This window comes from Telmatherina bonti (assembly GCF_933228915.1).
Source record: "Telmatherina bonti genome assembly, chromosome: 21".
NCBI classification, from domain to species: Eukaryota; Metazoa; Chordata; class Actinopteri; order Atheriniformes; family Telmatherinidae; genus Telmatherina; species Telmatherina bonti.
Window position 1 is genome coordinate 7,794,727 of NC_136630.1, and position 22,347 is coordinate 7,817,073.

Consider the following 22,347-nt stretch of genomic DNA (forward strand, 5'->3'; position numbering starts at 1 on the left):
TTTCATCCAGTCACCATAAAATGACATGATCAAGGTGAGCAAAACCTGGATTCTGTCGAAGCTCCCAGTAAGTCCCATTTGTCAACCACACATCCCGTCCACAGGAGTCTTTGGCTTTCCTGAAGGGAGCAACAACAACAAAAAGGGGAGACAGACATTCATTTCCAAAGTCTGACATTTATATGATTCATTTATTTGGAAAAGAAAATCAACTGAAAGTTATTAATAACTTAACTGTGCAAAAAGGTTAAAGGTTAGACACCAAGTGTGGCAGCTGGTTGTCTGGTTAGAACAGCTGTTCATCGTATCTTTGTCTCTTTTGTTCTCTCTTCTCTCTGCTCTATTTTTCCTGTTCTGTTTATTTTCTATTTTTTCCCTCACCCCTTGTCAGGTCCAGCGTTAATATGTAAATCCAGCAAGAGACAAATTAGAAAATAAGGAATATTGTAAATTTCAAGTGGCGCTTTAAATCCAAAAAGCTGCTCTTCCAGGTTCATACATGTGGGAACAGTTATGCTTTATTTCCATCACCTTAATCTAAATATAATCTACTGATTTGGTTTTTATTTATCTAGTTATGTACCGTATAGAAAAACCCAGCAACATAACAAATGTTTTACCATGTTTTCCCCAAAAAAAAAAAAAAAAAAAATACTGAAAGGATTGAAATGTTTTTGGAAATGAAATTGGAAAATATTCAGACAAGTTTAACTTTGTATAAAAATGGTGTAAAAATTTACATTAAACTGTTTTGGGGTTTGGTTTTTTTTCTTCCAAGATTAAAGTTATTACATATTTGAAGACTGCTGGAGGCTTTACGGGAAGATTTGAACACTTTCTTAAAGAAAGTGCAGCAAATAATTCAACACTTGCTGCACAGTAAGTACAGTACTGCGTTACTTTACACAGCCATGTGACTTCAGTAGTCATGATTATGTCAGATTAGTGGCATCACCAAAGATTGCTCCCACACAATAAAGCGGTCATCACAGCCAATAAGTTAGCATCCTCGTTAGAAATTAGAATTTTAAAAATGAGTGAAGTATTGTGTACTTAAAAGTACCATTTTAAAAAAAGTTTTTGACAAAGATCCAGGAAGCAAAACTATCACAAGAACTGTAATGTTAAAAACAAAAGAACATGGCACAGGCTGTCACAGAGCAGTGGAGGTGTGGACACAAATACAGGTTGGAGTAAACAAGATGCAGGAATGATGTTTAATGTCAATAGCAGATATGAAGATACAAAGAAGACGACTAACGTGACAACTCAATGAAATGGCAAATAACAAGAGCAACCAAGACTGTGGGACTAATAAGGTGCAGGTGAAGTGAATCAGAAAAATCAATCCAGGTGGGCTAATGAGCAGGAAACAACTTTTTTTTTTTTTAAACACACCAATAAGGAAACAATGCTATTTAATATTAAAATGGCATATTATACTAAATTAAAAACATTTATTTCCAGTAACAATTTTAAGATTATCCTGAGGAATACAGTGAAGGAGGAGTGTGAATATTTTCTTATGAAGTGGCTTTTTTGTTTTTAACTTTGTAATTAATTCTGTTTGTTAGAACTCTGTATGGCTGCTACTTTGGCCATGTCTCCCTTGTAAAAGAGATTTCTGATCTCACTGGGACTTCCTGCTTAAATAAAGATAATTCAATAAAAAATATAAAAATCAAATACAACTTTATTGATAAAGCACTTTTCATACAATATAATGTAGAACAAAGTGCTTTACAGATTTTAAAAGCACTAAAAGGAAATAACCCATACACTCAAATGCACACACACACACACATGCACAACCTATTTCACATCCCAGCTTAATCTTCACACACACACGCAGTAATATGTTGCTGAGCACAGAGAAGTCCAGTAAGGAAACACCACCACAGGACCAAAGTGACTGGCCTATAGGGCCGTATACATATAAAGGAGGGGTGTTTATGGAGTGTTTTTTGGGGATAACAACAGATTTTTACCAACCTGAAGAGGAATTAACTTACTTGAAAAAACGTGGAATGTGCTCTTGCCCCTTTTTGGCGAGCTCTTTTCTCCGCTCCCTCTGAAGTTCCTCCACCTCATCTTTCCTTTTGTCGGCTTCAGCTACTTTTCCCTCCTCCAACATCCTGCAGGGAAGTCAAGAAACATTAAGTCAATGAATGGGAACATGCATTGACATTTCATCACCGGCTGTTATTATCATTTGCATCACAATTGTACTTAAAAGTGGCCATTAAAGGTTAAACTCTACTTGCATTTTCACAGTAATTTAAAGTAAAAGTTCTCAGCTTAAAACATTTCCAACCTTTGGTCTGGGCGCAGGCGGCTGTCGGTAGGTGGCAGGAAAGGCGTCAGGTCTGGGGTGAGTTCATTTAGCTCCATGGCAAATGTGGAGAAGCCATAGTACAGCAAGTAATCCTTCGGCTGGGGATCTGTGGGATGACAGAGACCTCACAGGTGAGCTGCCGCACAAACGTGACACTTGGATTTATGGTGATTAGTGGTTTCTACCGTGAGAATAGAAGCCAATTATTTTACCTCCATTTAAACCTTGAGTGAAGAACATCACAACATGTGACATAAAGACTTAAAACAGAAATTCTATCATTAAATGAAGAGACTCACTTGGCTTCCAGATACATTTTGGGGTCGGCAGAGTGTCGCAGAAGATTCCTTCATGCCAAAGACCTCCAAACCGGTGAATAACATTTCCACTTTGGTCAAGCACGGTGCCCTGCACCTCGTTCTTGTTCGTCTCCGAACCCCAATAACGAGACTACGCGAGAATAAAACACAGTCATTGATATAAGCAGTAAAATTTATTGAGTGTAGCAGAGGAAGGTGTTTAATTTACCTTGACAAAAGTAATCTTGCAAGTGCAGACGTTGTTGTTTAGGTTTTGGATGATGACCTCTCCGTAATGCTCCAGGTACCGCTGCTGGCTTAGCACATTGTGGATGCAGGTCACAACTTTATTCCACTCATAATGATCTCCGTACCTGCACAGAACACAGAATTTCTTAATGGTATGTTTGCAATGGAACAATATTAACACCAAGCATAAAGCATGCACCTTTATAGTTTTAGCTTTTCAGTTGCAAAAACTGCACCTAAAATACAGTTTGGAAAAAATTGTGGTGCCATTTGTCACTAATTATGACAAAATTACAAAACTTAAGAAAATTTGTCACATTTCAAAATTAATCTTAAGGATTATCTACCATCATGGCCATATATCCAATATATTCACTCAAGCTAAAGCCCTCATTTTGATCTGTGGGATACTAGACACTAAACTGAAAAGGTTTCGTCATATTGTGTCCAAACAGTGCAGAGAACACTTCCATCTGCTCTCGACGGCATAGCCCTCCAGAACAAAGGGAGTAGTATCATATTTAAGGTATTCAATGAGAAACCATTGAATGTACATGGATAAAATGCAAACAAATCAGATTCAAAATGATCAAGTTTCAAACGTGTTTTTTACCACAAATGAAAAGAGACAGCTGTCCTCATACTGATTGTCACATGCTGAATATTCTGTTTCAGTTCTCTTAGATTTGTTTTGATCATATTAGTCTCCTTGATCATGTAGAAAATGGGTCAGGATATCTAAATACTGAAGTCTCAAAAAGTTCTGTTATTGAAACCAAAGAGGGTTTTACTGTCTCAGCAAGCTGGCCTACGGGGTTCCACTGGGATCTATACTTGGACTTCGTTTTTATTCTCTTTAAATATTTTCCTTTATGAGCATGTTTTATGCAGATGATACAAAGATTTAAAACATCTTAAATGTTACTAGGCAATGCTAAAAAGACCAAAGAAAGGCTTTCATCACAACTCCAGACAGGTTGTGTCATGATGTGACGTTTTCTTGGTTTTGGCTTCCTGTCGTATTTTGTACTTTTCCCTGTTTAGTTCTTTTTGTGTCTTGTTTCCTGTTTGTTAAGTACACCTGGACTCAATTAGTTCATCCATTTCACCTGTGTCTTGTTCTGTTCCCCAGTATTTATAGCCCTTGGGTTGAGTTCTGTTTGCTGGTTCATTTTCTTTGCTTCTCTGTGATAGGTCTGCCTTCAGTTTGTTCTTGGACATTAAAACGTCTTCATTCTGCATTCCTGCCTCCCGTCCCTGCATTTGGGTCCGAACTTCCTCCGAACCTTGATAGGTTGGAGTGTAATCATGATGTGAAAGACCCCAATGTTGCAGTTCGGACAGTATTTGTGATTTTAAAATGTGGTTGTGTCCAGTCTCATGATATATCAGACCAGTCTCATGGGTGATAATCAAATTAGCAAATATGTAAATTGTAGTATTGAGAAGATGAGCATGAAGAATTTTTGTGACATCCAACACAAAGATTAAAGTTTGTTTTCTTTGAAACGTGAGCCAGTTTCCCGAGTGAGGAGCGGTTATCTTTCTTCGACCATGTTTTTTTTTTTATCTCACTTTGCATGATGCAACAAAATAAAGACCAGCCTTATGTTATTAAAAATGCCACCGAAATCCTAGAACAAGTTTGCTTATCTCTCACTTTAACTTCTGCAATGCTCTTCAGTGACACCTCCCATAATTAATCTACACATGAAGAGCTCCTCTGTAAGATTTTATTTATTTTTATGATATTTTGTGCATATTACTCTTCCTCATTGACTGCGATTTGATGTAGCTCCCAGTTTAGTGGATTTTAAAATAATTACGCATTTGGTCAAACAAAAAGATATATATATATATATATATATATATATATATATATATATATATATATATATATATATATATATATATATATATATATATATATATAAACTCCAACACTGAAGGCTGCACAGATCAAATGTATGCTGTAGGTCTGCTAATAGCATTTTAAACTGAAACATTAGGGCTCATGTCCTCTATCTACCACTGCAAAAAACACAGGCCAATCTCTGTCCAGGCTGTTCTCATTTGTGATTCCATTGTGACCTGGTGGAATTAAATGCCAGAGCAGGAGAATCCATGTCTACCTCCAAAAACCTCTTTAAGACTCATCTCTTCCAAGAACACCTCTTTAACACCTCTAACACCTAACTCACCTAATTCCTATTTACTGTACTATTTACTATAAGTCTTTTTTGTTCTTCTTATTTATATAATTAGAATTAGTTCCTAACTATTATTTCAGTGTTTTCCACAGTTAATGTCTGGATGTTGAGGGTAAACACAGGCTAAAAAAGGGAAACCTGTAGTATAAGAAAAGTATAATGTGACCTCTAACAAATGAGATCATTAGCTTTACAAGTTCAGAAGTTCTTTCAACTGATGGCTTAACTTGGCAATCAACTGCCTAAAACTGGTGTCATTGTGGGAAGTAAATACCTGATATGGGACTTTTACTGGTTCCATATTAGCAAATAACTCAAATTAAACATCTGATCTGGAACTGTCTTGGTTTAACCACACCTAGATAAACTCCCAACATGGGTTACACTTGGATTGCTAATGGGAAATGTTTACATGTGCCAGCAATGAGCAACATGAAAAGGTCCATTTGGGTTTCACTCTATAAAGCCAACTGTGTCATATTTGATACATGCAGTTTCTAAGACATTTTGCATCATTTTATGGTAGAAACTTTAATCAAAACCCCATTGCACACCATATGATACTGGTCTCCTGCCCAATGATGGACATCAGAAAGCAGAAGATTACACTACAATCCTATTGACCTACCACATTGTAATAAATGTTTAAAATACCAAAAAATATATTGTTAAAAAATTTCTTATTCTGTTAAAAGAGCCAAATAAAGACTTCAGATTTTGAAAATTGATCTTTTCTGCCCCGTGGTTCTAAGGTTGGGTGTTAAAGGGTTAATGAACAAATAGGGAACACATCTGGGACCATACAAGCATCCCGCATTGATCTGCATCACACTAACTTGGGGAATAGACATTGGAGCAACATGAAATCTGTTAATAATGCCATAAAAAATCAATTTCAAGCTATTTCTTGCTATATAGGATCTATATTCAAATTATAGCTGGATTAAAATTAAGACAGACTTCATTTTCTAATTTAAAACATGATTTTTAGTTGCACTTATTGCTTTGTGTAATGTGTGACCTGATAGAGCCACAGTGAATTTACAAACACACACCACATTATTTACCTCGGCAGAGTCACATTGACCATCCCTGTTGGCACAATCTCCAGTGACTTCCCCCAGAACTTATTCTTCCATCGTTGGTCTGTTAAGAGACGTTAGTAGGTGTTGATGATGCCAAGTAATTTATAAATCTTTTATAGTCAGGAGACATAAACAATGATCACGATCGTGCACAAAAACACATTTTAGTTGGATAACAAGTTTCACCTTGCCAAAAGGAGAAGTTTTCTGACTGTGCATGGCAGGCTGAGATGGGTGGATGGTGGCAGACCTGGTAAAATATTTAAAAAAATATTTCAAAATAATATGTACATCCAGCACATACATTAAAAAAAAAAGTTATTATTGTGATTTATGGAACTGATTAGGATAAGAGCGGAATTTTACTTCCAGTTTTTATGCTAAACAGCATATCAACAAAGCTTGGATACTTTAAAAATTAATCGTAACTACATTTTATGAAGTCAATACATGATAAATCTTTGTGCATCCTCTTACAGTTTCTATTTGCAGCACTCTTGTATCATTCGCTCTTTTCATGGGACTAATTGACATATCTCCTTTTCACCTCACAATAAATGACTGAAACATTATTGCTAATTTTGATAAGTTGATCAGCGCACATGACTTTATCAAAGCAATAAATCACTTAGCAGTGACTCATGCAGCTCAGAGTTACTAAACACATTTTAACTCAACTGAGAAGGAGTTAATTAATCTAAAATTAACAAGAGGAGATAATGGTCACCTGTTTCTTCCCACCTTTAAAAAATATCCCAGTTTAACTGTTTTAGGTCTGGTAAAACAGCTAAACAGTGCCCTCAAAAACTGTTTCACATTGATTTGAAGCTTCTGAATGAGATACCTGCTCGCTGATGAAGCGGAAACCCCGGTCATCTCTGATACACTCGAATGTTTCCCCCAGCACAGGATTGAAGGGCTTGTAGCGGTTTCTAAATGTTGCAGTTGAATATCCAGAAATGGCAAAGGCAGCAATGTAAACCTGAGAAATACAAAACATAAAAGCTCACTTTATTCTTTTTGTAAATACACTAACAGTCTTATCAGTTCAGTTTATTTAATAAAAACTAAGAAAGCTGAAGCTATTCTTTGTTTATTTTGCTAAAAAAAAATTTTTTTAAAACTTTAAATATCTTAATTTTTGTTAAGTTAAAGTCAAAGCATTCGTCTCATTATTGATATGGGACAGAAATAATTTAGGTTTAGCATCATTTTTACTGATCACCATCAACAGAAATGTTCTGAATCTCTATGACAAACATCCTGTATGTTGGGCAGAGGAGTATAATCCAGGTGCCATAAAGTAAAAGTTCTCTCCAGCAGCTGTTCCAACCAGTCACTAAACCCTCTGAACTTATTTAGCTCAGCTCCACTGCAGGTAGATGAGCCTGTTAGTGAAAACACCTGTTCTAAATGCACAGGTAGATCCAAAAACATGGCAGGACTTTCACTTCATGGCACCTGGATTAAACACCTCTAATTTTGGGGCAGTCTTACCATCCTCTGGTAGGGGTCTGTTGTGTTGTTGGCTGTATCCAGCAGCTCACTGTACTCCAGCTCTTCACACAACCTTTGCAGCAGGTTAATGGGTTCATTTAGAGCAGCTGGCATGGACACCCGAGCCAAGTCTTTACCTGAGGAGAAACGGCACGCAGCAAATCTGCCATTACGACGTTTTTTTTAAAGGAAAAAAAAGACTTGTCTCGCTTTGTGAATGTCAATGTAATGTCTTTGCCTATGTTGTTGTAGAGGATAGCCATGAGGCCCACGTGGCTGTTGTCAGGACAGTGAGCAGGCAGGGTTGTTCGACGGCCGGTGCTCTTGGGAACAACACTGTTGGGAGCCCTTGAAATGCTTGCACGATATTTCCGGGTTGCTGATGCTGCAGTGTTGGTAAAGTAAAATTTAAATCATGTAGGTAATAAAGGCTGGAAATAAATCTGTAAATCAATAAAAAAGATGAATCTGTAGCCATGTTGGTGGCTCGAAGCAGAATTTTAGCACTGCATAGCTTAAAGTTAAATCCTGACATCAATAAGCTGACATTCTCAGAAACATGACAATAAAAGAAAACATTACCAGTTTCTATTCTGGGAAGATTTGCCTAAAATTTTCCTTAAATGGCACAGACAGAATTACTTAAGAGCTGTTCTGAAACCAAATGGAGCTGGACCGAGTTACAGATCTTTTGACAAAATTCAAATAACTTTTATGTTCATAGTATCTTTAAATTTCAGCTTGAAACTGGAAAGTCACATAACTAGTGGTAAAAAAAAAATGTAAAGGTATTAGAATAACTGTAATTTAATGCCTCAGTATGTTTAAAGCAGCACCTTATAAGTTGGCAAAGAATGCCCAAAGTTGAACCCACCATGTCCTTCCTCTGGCTCTGAGTTGGTGGTGCTTCCATCACTAAGTCCAGATTCATCAGACACCTCAGAGGAGCTACCGCAAAGGACGTCGTCGCTTGCGTCGAAATACTCTGCTGCTGAATCTGCCACTGAAGGCGGCCCGTGGGAAGTTGCAGGCTGTTGATGAAGGAAACAAAACGTTGAGGAACATTGAAAAAACATAAGGAAAAAAGTCCCATAAAATTCATCTTACCACAGCTAATGTGTTAGACTGGTGGATGTTGTTGGTTTCCCACACTTCCTGCAGCTTCTGCCTCTCCAGAGACAGAGTTTCGTGCACCGACTTCAAAGAGGCAAGCACTAATACAACACACAATACAAAGACGTTTCATTTTGAGCTGTTTTGGAGCTGATACCAATATTTACATCCAGCTCCTCTCTGAGCTCATGTTCCAGTTCATTTTGTCAATCACAGTTTGGTTATTTATCTCTTAATGGTAATGGATATGTGTTTTGTTTATCTGACCTCGAAGTGACATGGCGCAGATGTCTTGCTGGATTTTCTTGCCCTCGGGTGAAACAACAGTGGCAGGGGACAGCTGAGAGTAGACATAGTCGGGAATAGAGGGCACTGATGCTCCGAGGTGGGACGAGCTGCTCAGGTGACTGGAAGACAGCTGTGAGGTGAACAGGAGAGGAAGAAGGAAGCTTGATCCACTGGTTAATTTAACATCCCCCTTGTTATCTGTCAGTCTGAGTGCAGGTGTTATTGTTGTGATATGTTGTCCAGCACAGAAGGTGTCAACCTGCTCACAAGCACTCTGGAAGGAAGCAGCAGTTTTTTGTAGTTCACAAAGAATGTTTCTTGCTGTAAATGCAAGAAACATCCAGCATATAGAGGTCTTCACAAATTGCTTGCCTGAGGCACACCAGATCAAATGCTACTTGTCTAACGGATGTATTATAACTGTATATTCAGTGACATGTGTTGGATTGTATGGTATTAGATATAAGACAGATGACTTTTTCATGTACAATTAATTTATTATTATTATTATTATTATTATTATTATTATTATTACCCTAACCACTTAATTCAATTCAGGGTCACGGGGAAGCTGGAACCTATCCCAGCTGTCTTAGGGCGAAAGGCAGGGTACACCCTGGACAGCTCGCCAGTCCATCACAGGGCTATTATTATTGTTATTGTTATTGTTATTATTACTTCCACTGAAGCTGCTAGTAAGGAATTACTGTTGCAGTGTGGTACCCAATGGTCGTTTTTTTTATTTGGACCACACAGCAGGTCTGATTATCTTTGCAAACTATTTGGAACAAGTCTGACTGTTACAAATAGTTATTGAACAATAAAGGATAGTTTCAACATCCCTACATGCAAACCTTTGTGGACATGCATGAGGCTTTCTTCCATAAAGGGTCTCATCTCAAAACAAGCATCCATGATGTTCTGCTAAGGCTCATCTTCTGTGTGCACCACCTTGTTTTATTGGAGGCTGATCTAGACGCATGGCTAAGCAGCAAGCTTGCAGATGACATGGATAATATAACATTCTTAAATTACACACAGACTGCATCGGAAGGGATTAGCAGACTGGTACAGATTATTAAATTAATGCCACACAGCTTTGCAAACTAGTAGACACAGAAACCATTAACTGGTTATATGTTTTAACAGGTGAAGACCTCAATTGCAAATTGTCGCATGGACCACAGAATGAAAAACAAGAAATGTTAAAAGAATAGTTTGTCTTTCCATTGCATGCATCATTTATGTGCTTTGATGTCCAAAAACAGATGAAAAATTTGTGTCCGTAAAGTAGAATTACTCAGATACTGTGCTTTAAAAACCAACTTCTTTTTTAGTGCTTATACAAAAATAGCATTTTCCTGGCATTATATAGGGATTTTTCCTGGAGAAGAAGTAAACAGTGGCCTATTTAGTTATAATCCACAACTGGCAATGATCATTGAAACAGCAAGAAACCTATTTCCAAGATTGTCTTACTGAGTTTACTAAATACATCTACATCTGATACAACTAGATGCTTTTCTGAACGTACTTTGTCTTCTAGTGTAGAATGCCTTCCACATCTACCCGAAGTAGACCGGTTCAGTGAAAATCTGGTAGCAAAAATACTAGAAACAGGCAGACTGTCCAGACTACTCTAGCCGCAGTTTGATGGCGCAGCATTGAAATTAGAATTTTAAGCTAAATGCTAACATTGACATGCTAGCATCATATTAGCAAGATAACATCCACTTCAGAGTTCATGGGGAACTTTCTACGCTTGTTGATATATGTCCTGGACTCAAACCACAAATTTTAGGTTTCACAATTGCCATTGTATATAAAGCATGTTGATGGACCTGCTTTTGTTATTTGTTGAAACAACTGTTGTTAGCAGGTGTTATATGCTGAAATAAGCTAGGTTAGGTTCCTGTTTGAATACTCTTCTCATTTTTCAGTCACAAAATAAATTAAAAAATTGTCCACAAACTATTCCTTTAACACAAAGCACATGGAGCTACTGGACAAGAAGCGAGGCATGTCTTTTAAAAATTAATTGAAAAACTGAACTGTAACTCAGGCCAAATTCACACTGCAGGAAAAGGGAACCGAAAGGTCAAATTTAAAATTTTTTCAAATCAGATCCAGGCCACTGGAATATGTTGATGATGATTTCAAAGCAAATTCAATCTGAACACTTCTGTTTGTTGTGGACCTGGCATTTGGGCTCTTTTTCTGGAAATGGACCTGGAACAGTATACAAGTTGCTACTCACATGACAGCAAAGTTGCCATCTTTTACCACTGTACGATCATTAAAAATATGTAAATATTGTCTGCTTTACAGGTGGTTGATGTGACATATTAAGTGGTAGGAGAAACACTGTTACATGACATGAAGATAGCATGCTATGTAGGTTGCATGTTCTTATATGCAAGCAAGGGACACAGACCATTCCTATTTAAATTATAATGTGAACAACTATGTAGAAGAAAAACAAAACAAAACAGTCAGATATCAGAAAAAATGTAACTTAAACATTAGGACCTGCAATGTGAATGTAGCTTAGGTAGTACCTTCATATGGCTAATAGAAAACATGAAGGTGAGTCACACCATGTTGCATGTTGGCACTGGAATATGTGGTTTTCCATTTACCTTTTCTTGGTATAATTTCTCTTTGGTTAGTTGTTTTCTCTAAAAAAAAAAAAAAAACTTAAGCTGGACAAATTAGGACAAATTAAGGCTCCGTTTACACCACCAAGTTTCCTTGCAAAACTTTTTCTTTTGCGTATTTGAAAAAAAAAAAATTGCGTATTTGAAGAAAAAAAATTTTTGAAAAAAAAAAATTTCACACAAGCAGAATTACAACTATCTCTGTGCAGAAAAAAATGTAAATTGTACCAAATACCATGTACAAAACAGACCAGGCCTCTAGTAGGCAGTAAAACTCTAGCGACGCACACAAGTGTGTGCCTTATCCTCATAAACACAACAGAAGTGTTGCTTGCTAACCACTAATTATCTGGTGCATGTAAGCTCTGCATCCTCACTAACGGCATAAATGTTTGACAAAAACTAGGTTTTGCTTCAACAGACCAATTAAATTAAAAAGATGCAGCAGCACAAGTATGACACATACAATAGATCCGCAATTGTTTTTGTTTTTTTTGCAGGGTCTGAATGCCCAAAGATTCCTATTCAAGTTTAAAAGATTCGTCTTGCATTGCAGAAAGATTTCCCTCTGGAGGATATTGCCACGTTTGCAGTTTTGTCCAACCAAAACTCTGTTACCATGTAAACAAGACAACAAATTTTTCCGTTTTACTGTCTTTGTGGTGTAAACAGGGCCTAAATAATGCCACTGATGCATATATAGTCTTGGATATGACTTTAATAGCATATTCTGATTGTAGAAACACACTATCCTGAAGTTGGATAGCCAGTGTCTATGCATACAAAAGACGTCCGCAGTGGAAGCAGAAATAAGAACTAATGTGTGACAACAACTTCACATTTCTATTGGATCTCTCATTTTAGAGAATTTTTCATTAAATATAAACTTGTATTTGTTCTTTATTTCTTTTTTCTGTGTTTTGTTTTTTTTACTTAGAAATTCAGTTGCTAAAAGCGCCATGATTGGTGCTTTTTAAGCTACACCTGTACCTTCCCTGCCAATCGAAATTGAGTGGAAGTGATGTCACTAAATTCCCAGAATAAATGTCTTCTTATCCAAAATTTACGACTTTCAAGATGTCTGTCCTGTTAGCTAAACTTGTTGTTCTTTTCATTCAATCAAATCTAGTTTTCTGGCTAAGAAAGAAAGAAAACCATCAGAACTGTTGAACTATTTGATTCAGTCGTACAATGGCCGCAGCTGCCCAGGTTTTCAATGTTTCCCTGCTCCAGCACACACCTGACCCAAATTGATGAGTCATGGGGCAGAACTTCATAGTTTGTTAGATTTAATTTGAGCTGAAGCAGGGAAACAGTGAAAACCTGTAGGACTGCAGCTCTTGTGCGACCAAACTGAATAGGCCTGCTGTAGAATTTGGCTTCTTAAAGCAAGAGACAATCAGCCATCTATCGTCATTGTCCCACAAGACTACGGGAAGGGAACAGAGCTGAAAGGGTTTAACATCCACAGTACAAGCAGGTTTACTTGACTGATCCATTAATCCATTCAAACTGATTTTTGGCATAAAAATAATAGATTTGCACTTTTTGGAACATGAAATCATCACAGTAAGTTTATCATCTATGAACACCATGCACTCAGAACAGCCTCATTTGAAACAAAGAAATTAATTGCTTTTTTTTCCCCTTTTTCAGTACAGGCAGAGATTTCAAAACACCAGTTTGCTGCAGGGTGGAGATTTTATGCATCAGCTTACTTCATGTTCTGCCTATAGGCAACTCACCGATTTGGCAATCCCACGAATAGGCTTTGGATTAGATTAGAGAAAGGCCCCAAAATGTTACTGGATAGTCGGGATGTCATATACATTAACCCAACATGTTCTAGTCGTAACCAATAACAGTAAACACTAAAAAGAAAAGAGTCCATCTACGGATTTAATCAAAGCTAAGCTACTTAAAACATCATGAAACATCAGATTCTTGTAAAACAGTGACATCTTTCGTAGAGAAAACATGTTCCAGACCACTCTTACCATTCCAAGTGCCTCCACTCTGGACAGTGTGCGAGAGTGACCCCATATTTTTCCTGACTTTGACTTCTTTGGCTTCTCGAGTGAGAGGTTCTAGTCCAAAATAAGATTTACTTGATTTCATTTTAGAGTAAAACTCTGTTACATGGACTGTGTAACAAGTTATTAGGCTGTGCGTACCTGTACACTGATGATGCGCTGCAGGTCTCCGTTAGTGAAACTCTGGCCCACCTCCAGTGCCTGAAGACTCTGGATTAAGCGGTTTAGCTCAGAAAGATCCAAATTACAGCGGTTCAACTCTGGAGAAAAGCATGTAAGGTTTGTTCCATATTTTACTGCATTTGAAGTGAAATAACAGAAATGAATGAATCAATGCATTCTTTGTTCTTGCAGCTGTTAGCATGATAAATACCTTGAACACATGTGTCCGGGTAGTGGCTCTGCTGCAGCCATGCAGACACCTTAGTGTTCACAGCAGTGTTGACTGAGGGTAGCACCCCTGATGCTCCAGCTGAATCTGCCGCTCCTGCAGAGCCCTTGAAAACAGAAGCAAGCAGTTTTTCATAATAAATCACCTTTTAAGTTGTCGTGTGTTGTAAGATTTGACTTTTGTTCTTTGTATTCACCAAATCTCCATTTCTCTGAGCTTGTCCGGCTGCAGTGGTGTGGGGCAGCGTCTGCTGGAGGCCACCATGAACATGAGCTGCCTCATTCTTCTTATACAGGCGGTGCGCTTGCAGCTTGGTCACCCAAATGTAGAAGAGATCATGGCTCTTTGCCTTAGTGAGGAAAAATGTTCATATTCAGCTCTTTCATTTGATGCCACACTGTATTTATTGAGCAAATCAACAGAATGTTACGCCTATTTACCTTCATGTGATAGAGGATGTCACCTGCATCCAAATCAATTCGGTTGGATTTTTTGTTTATTGACATAACAGCAAGGCTAACGTCCAGAGAGCCTTGGACTCGTCCTTTGGAGACCTTAAGTGAGAGATTTAAGTGTTTATATATATATATATATATATATATATATATATATATATATATATATATATATATATATATATATATATATGAAATCATACATTATATATTTAGTTTCAGATATTAACATTATCTGAGAACTGTCAATAAATATATTATCTATGAAAGCATATATTATGTAAGAAAGCATGAAAACTGCAGACTTAATTTGCACACATAACCACATTTCATTGTTGAAAATGATGCATGCAGCAGTTTTCCAAAGAAAAAGCTGATTTCCACATTTTACACTTTCTGCCTGAATATAAGACAAATGTTCATATATATTATCTCAGAATCATGTTACCCTTCTTTCAAAAATAAATATTTATACCCAGTTTGTATGTTTATGAATTTTCACTGCATAAACAATTCAAATTGATTTGGATTTTAGAGTTTAGTATAAAAATACGAATAAAGTTTATAAATTTTTTCATCATCGTAAGTTATTTAAATTTTTAAAAAAAGGTTTAATATATGATCATTTAAAGTTAATGATTAAGATTAAAGAATTCTAGCGTTTGTCTTGCCAGCTAACAGTATGTAGAAAAGCATATTTAAAGATTTAATCTTAACTTACATCTTGTTGATTTTTGGAGTAACGTAGGACTCCCGTTTCCAGGATGAAGTATCGCTGAAAAAGAGATTTGCTGCCTTCTTCAGACTCCTTTTTGAATATTCAGTGTAACTTTCTGGACAAATAATGGATGAATGCAGACAAATCTCACCTTGTGCCATCCTTTAAGTGGCCACTTTCTCCTCTTCAGAAGATATCCTTCACAGATTCCTGGAGCGGTCATATCTTTAGAAATCTCATTTCCTGTTTGCATTTCTGTGTGAAGGTCATCAATCACTTCCCAGTCTTTGATAATCTGTGGAGAGGACGAACCAGAGCAACAGCTGAGCTGGCGTTTTATTCAGGTTTTTATCCTTTTGTGGGACATGCTCACAGAAACCCAGTTGTTTCTATGGTTAAGCTTTTTCTCAAACTATCTATTCAACCGTTTCTAAATAAATAAATAAAACCCTTCTGCAGGAGTTAAGTTGGTGCCAGTCTTTGCAAAAGGGAGGTTTGATTCTCATATGAAGCTTTAGCGGTCATGTAATCTCCTCTGAAAGTAATTATTCCCTTAAATACTTCTGGAGATGATTAAGGTTGATGTTAATAAAAAAATAAACATTTTTCCTGTTTTATATTAATTTTGTATTAATATATATGTTAAAGATTGATTTAAAATTAAAAGGTTTATCTGTGATGACTGAGGTGGGTTTTTTTGTTTGTTTGGTTTTCTTAGATGTAAAGAGAAATAAGTGAATATCAGCTAAATACATTTAGAAAAATTACCAACATCATTATTAGCAGATAATAAAATAACAGCTTCAGCCCTCCTAAAATAATTATTCATGATAAACATGAACACTGAACGGTTATTAACATGAGATGGTTCAACTTTAAATATTTATTCAACATTTATTGGGTTTAATCACCAGTAATACAGAAATAATGGATTGACTACTTTACATAATTTTCATAAAACTTAATGAAAAGCTGGAGCAGAGCTGAATTTAAGTCTTAATAATCTGATAAATAGATAAACTAAGCACTGATCTGAAGGAGAGAAGCTTTGAAGAAATGTCCTTGTCCTCTTTGTTATAGAAAGTTTGGCTGAATTTTATCAAACATGAGAAATATATTTTAAATCGCTTTTAAATTTGTATGTTCTATTTAAGTTTTTATTTGGTTTCTTCTTACAGCAGACCGACAGCAGTCCCTATTTGGCCTGCAGGATATAAGTTTGCCTTTTGTTCAACATGCCTGGTTTTATTCTAAATATGTTTGTATTTTAAGGACAAGATAAGATAAGCTTTTATTTTCCCACAGTGGGGAAATTCCAGTGTTGTGATGTATAGATAAAAAACAGCAGGAGAATGGAAACGTACAAAATACAAGATGATAGACTATTATGTACATTTGCAACATGTGAACAGTATAAATTAATCTTGGTAAAGTGATTTTATATTGCATGTGGTTATAGTTGGACAATACATGATTAATTTTACAGTGCATTTTATTGCAAATTTGTAATTTAAAAAAAAAAGGAAAAACAATGAAAATTGGCAAATCTCCTTTATAACTTCTGTCCTGGTTGCACAAAAATGTTTTTTATTATTAGGCCCATGCAATTTATTAAATATGTGCCGATGATTTGCCTTCAAGGAGAAACAAAGAAGTAAATGTGTTTTTAAAAAGCAATAAAATTATTCAGATGTGCTTCTGAAAATGTTCTGTTGTATGTTCAACTTTAATGCTTGTAGCACAAGCCTTCTGTCTGTCAAAATTACAGTTTTGTCTCATTTACAAAGGCCTGATCACTCTTACATTCTGTTTATTTATCTCATAGATCAGATTTATGATCATTCATAGGGGACCTCAAGTGTTTCTACTGTCTTTGTGAAACGTCCTCTTAAATATTTTACATTTTTTACAGTATTTTATGTAGTTTCACATTTAAATGTTTGCAAATGCTCTTCATCTTTCCATCAGAAAGCATAACCTCTTGAAGTAAACCTCAAAAATGACACTGACGCCAGACTTTTTATGTTTATGCCTCAGATTAAGACAAGTTGTTGACAGTTATTTTGATTAGGAAACACAGCGGCCTGATAGCAAGAGGAAACTTTATCTGATAAGAGCTGGATTTTAAACTTCCCTTTTAATACAATAATTCATGAAGTGGGATAATCTCCTTGTGGAGTAAGATTGCATCAGCAACGGACTGACCTGCGACTCACCTGTCTGGAGTGGCGAGATGAGAGAGTGCTGCTGCTCTGAGAGAGAGCTGGCTTGTTCCACGCTGGAGAAGTCTTCTCCAGACCACTCGCCAGGGATTGGCTGCGATTGAGTAAAGACCCATTTGAGTCCATGTCACAACGCAGACCTCAGAGTCCTCTCGCTGAAGTGATTAGCTGTTTCTTAAAGAAGATCCAATCTGTCAAAAGTCGACAGAGGTTATTAAAATCAGCAGGTTGGTCAATTAGATGATGAATCAACAATAAATCAGCTTTCTGGGTGGATTTTTATTAATAGAATAAACATCTTTAGGCTTCTGAGATGTCAGCAGTGTAAGATTATTTAGGTTTTCTACTGAAATTTCAGATCAGTTGGTAAACCCTGGTGTTTTTGTTTGTTTGTTTTTATTCCACTCCAAAAATCAACTTTAATTCCTCACAATTTTGAAGCTGACAGATAATAATGGAAAACATTTAAGCACAACAGAGAAGAAAACTGATCCAAAACTTGGCCACTGTGGCTCTTCTGATGCAAGTACATCGATGTTGCATAGTAGTTGCACTAAATCCAGATTGACACTTGCTTAAGAGCCGTAACGTTGCATTTAAAGACACAGGGTCCCTCTTCAGAGTAACTTTTAGATGAGCAGGGCACAACACATTTCAGCAGCTGCCATCAGCTGCATGTCTAAGATGTTTTGGAGGGTCCTTTCTTCAATCCACCCTTAATTTTATCAGAGGCTTTGCAATTGAAAATTAGTTAAATATTCCCAGCAGTTTGTTTCTCAGCCATGTCACATCTGATCTCTAACATCAGGAAACATGTTGCATCAGTTTTCATCCCCTTTAGAGTCAATATCTGATGCACACGGAACTGTTCAGCAACTTTACATTATCATTTATTATTCTGCAGCAGGAAGTGATTTGGAGTTGCGCTAATAGTCATAATAAGAAAAAGGCTTTCGGGGTGCTGAGTTATCAACTAATCACACAACCAACACATGAAGTTTGAAGGGTAGGCACTTCAAACACCAAACCTATGTTCAAGTACGTTGAGTGCTGTTTGGTCTTTCTTTTTTCTCTTTATATGAAAATTCTTTTTTACTGATTAAAGTTCTCGTTTAAGAATAAGAAACATAATCTGGATTTTTTTCATCCTGTTTTTGTCTTTATCTTTTTCTTCAAGCCCTTATTATTGTTTGCTTTGCTCATTTACAATAAGAAACACCCTCATTAGATATTTAAAGCTTTTGGTTAGGTTTAGGAATTGTGTGTCATTAGAACTGGTCAACATTAGGTACACTACCAGTCAAAGGTTTGGACACACTTTGCTGTTGATTTTAATGGGGAAGTGTGTCCAAATTGGCAGTGTACCATAAAAAATACTACTGACAAAGCTTAGCCAACATTTTACATGTCTTATGCACTGTTGCGTTAAACCAGTAAGAGGGACTGGTTTTCACACTGAGTTAATTTAAGCTGTCCACCTTGTAGCTTATCAGTGGTTCTCAAACTGGGGGCCCCTACGGAGTTCACAAAATGAGGTTAGGGAGTCACCAGATTGTTAAAAAAAAATTGATAGCCTGCGTTTATCAAATAAATTTGGAATTTTTATTACTGATGTCAAAATTAAACCATTAATTCAGAGAAAAACTTGTTAAGTATTTTAAAACAAAAAGCATCAACAACTAAGCTAGTACACGAGCCAGATTAAAAGTCTGAATTTGGCATTATTTTGGTAAGAGAAGAGGATTTTGGGCATGTAGGTGCTTTTTCACAGAGGTGTACCGAATGCACCAAAAAACCACTTTATCCTCCTCAGTTATGAAGATTCTGAGAGTTTTACAACCTTACCACTGCATATTTCTCCTTTTCATAGCAAAATTCTCTCTTATAGGCTAAAAACACTCAGAAAATCTGTCATAGGCGGTTTGACAGAAATGCCGTCTGCTTGTAAAAGAAAAAAAAAAAATGTCCCTGTAGGATGGTGCACTGAAAGGAGAATACTCAAGTGAGAGGATGAAGTGGGAAGGTTTTTATGTCTTTTTGTTTGTTTGTTTATACCAGCCTCAACTTTCCAAGAATGCTCTGAATGCTTGCTAGTTTCTTCAGTTTTCATAGCAGCACAGCAAACACAGCATTAGCTTATTTTACTGAGCGGTTACCAGGAAATGCATGTTGAGATCAGAGCGCCCTCTGCTGGAAAACTACTTCTGACAGCCTGAAGCACGTGCAGGCACATGCAAATCAGTACAATTTTCAAAGGTTTTTGATCACGAAACTGAATTATTATTCATCTATTTTTCACTGTGAAATTTTCATTAGATAGAAGTAAAAAAAAAAAAGGAGTAACTAAAATGTTACACCAAAAAGTATTTCTGTGGCGCTATGATGTACAGCAGATGTACAGAAATTTAATTTAACAGATTTGAAAATTAAATCTTGAGATTTTTTAATACTTTTGGTTTCAAGAAACTATCTAGGGTCTCAAAGAACCAAGTTTACAAAAAATTAGAAAAGCATTTCAGACATTTTAAAGCTTATCGCAGCTCATATGTTGAAATTACAGTTAAGCATAAAGAACAGCAATGGATATACACCTTTGATGCTTCTTTTGCTCTTAAATATCCGCATTAAGGTAATTCTTGCTAAAAAAAAAAAAAAAAAAAAAAAATGTTTCATGTCAATGATTTGTTAATTTAAAAAAAAACGTTTCTAAACAATTTGTGAGAAACAGAAGATCAAATTTGAAATATTATTAACAATTTACCAAAGTAGTTTACTGCTTAGACATATATTGTGTGCTATTTCCTCTCTTAATCTTTTTAATTTTGTGTTTGATTAACGCAATCAAAATGTCAAAGGAGTTGTTTTATGAACAAAGGCATCTTGTTATATTGAATGAAAGTTTAACTTTCACACAACAAAAAGACCAGAGAAAAATGTTTGTGTTTTTTCGTTTGTTTTGGACAAGAATAAACAGAATAAATATGTTTTATCAAATGCTTGAAATCTTAAAAGGTTTATAATAAAGTAACAACAGAGAAATGGTTGAGATTTGAAACAGTAGTTTTATAACAAAACACATAGTTTGGGTTTTACATCTCAAAAAAAACCACCTGGTAGAGATGCTCAGGTAGGTTTATTTTCACTAAATTAATCAAAATCACTGCAATTACCTCTACCAAATGGTAGACAAGGACCTTAAACGGTTAATTAAAATGTGTCCTTTATGACCAACACTCCTAAGAAAGTGTTAAATGGACTTGGCAGTGTAGGATACGAGATAGGGCTCTGTGTAATCCAGTTACCTAACACAGGTGAGAGCTGAGCCTTCAGTAATATCATCAGTACCACCTGGGCACAGTAGATCCTGCATCCTCAGATCATTCTGAGTTTTAAAGAAACACTCAGAGCTTTTGCTGATTACAGTCTTCTCTCAGCTAAATTCAAACATTTTGTGACTTAATGTGTTTTCCAGTTCATCACATCAGCAACTCAACTTTGTTTGCATTTTCTCCTTAAATTCTAGCCTCCAAACTGTCTATATTAATGAGAATTTTTAAGTGCATTAAAGTACAGCTGCTCAGCTTTTCTTTGAATATATTAGAGCAACACCAGCTTACAAAGATGTGGAGTCATCCCTGCGGTTTCTGTGCCATGTAAATAATCTGTTAATCTTAAAGCTTCAGAGCGGAGATGGTTACAACATTAACACACTTTAGGAAGCTGCAGCCCTGCCACAAGTACTCTCACTGTGACTTTTTCTTTTATTGTGGGGTGGCCATGACTCAGATGGAGACACAGTCAGAACATCAGCGGTTCAGTCTCCTGCCCCTCTATATGTTCAAGCTCCCTCCGAAATGCTCATTGCAACTGTAGCGGAAAAAAGCACTGCATGTGAAGAATGATTGTACATAATTTGGACCATTAAGTTTCTCCTTAAGGATTATACGAGAAGAGTTGTCAAGATAAGCACATGTCATGAAGCGGCTGTTTTGGGTCTATTTCTACCACTTTTATGGTTAGGGGTGTTTTTGTTGTTCTTTGTGGTTTTTATTTACTGCTTGATAACTTTTAGTAGAAATACAATTAAACTAAAAGCAATGTTTCTACCACATTTACAAATAAATGAGTTTAAAATAGGATTTTTTTGTGTAAAAAATTTGATTAATTTTGAAAATTAAATTAAATTCTATTAACAAAAAGATGGTGATGAACGAAATGGTATTTGTACTTTTTCTTGTTGAGTTGTTTGTAAATTACTTCTTGATGACTAAATAGATAGTTTAAATTACTTTTAATGGACATAAATGTATGTATAACTGTGGATCTTACAACATCTTTACAATAATACAGCATGTGTGTAGTTAATATGGAAACAATAATGTTGCATTAGAATAAGCACAATAGGTATGTTTATTTCTATGATAAACAACTTGTTTATCTTGATATTGGGGTGAGTCTGGAACATCTTGATGGAGGGAGGAGCAGGGGTACACAGTGGGGGAAAAAGGTGGTGCATTTAAATGTGGCTTTCTTTTTTTTTTTTTTAGATAAATAGATAAATGAAATAAAAATATAACAAAAGAAGAAAGGAAACTAGGAAATAATAAACAGATCATTACAATCAAAGTGGTCATCTGATGTAAAAAAAAAAAAAAAAAAAAAGTAAAAATCAATAATTTCTCACTGAAAATGTTTCTGCTTTGCACGGCTTGGATCCCAGTCCAAAAAACTTGCTTTTAGACCCGTTTTGTCACCGTTTCTGCATTTCTGGCTGTTCAACTTTACAGTTTTTACA

The 22,347-nt window shown here is 36.1% G+C and overlaps 1 protein-coding gene across 1 annotated transcript; it reads right to left on the reverse strand.

Moving 5' to 3' along the window:
* Positions 1-10: 10 nt before the first annotated feature.
* osbpl7 (oxysterol binding protein-like 7) lies at positions 11-17,678 on the reverse strand (the record flags this gene model as incomplete). Its single annotated transcript, XM_079260526.1, has 22 exons — positions 11-119; positions 2,013-2,135; positions 2,315-2,441; positions 2,635-2,785; positions 2,864-3,008; positions 6,161-6,239; positions 6,365-6,428; positions 7,023-7,160; positions 7,676-7,812; positions 7,914-8,060; positions 8,550-8,706; positions 8,783-8,889; positions 9,056-9,206; positions 13,479-13,502; positions 13,731-13,820; positions 13,908-14,026; positions 14,140-14,263; positions 14,354-14,506; positions 14,598-14,711; positions 15,334-15,387; positions 15,482-15,625; positions 17,547-17,678. The coding sequence occupies 22 exons, from the start codon at positions 17,676-17,678 to the stop codon at positions 11-13; spliced, it is 2,589 nt and encodes an 862-aa protein (XP_079116652.1).
* Positions 17,679-22,347: the final 4,669 nt, after the last annotated feature.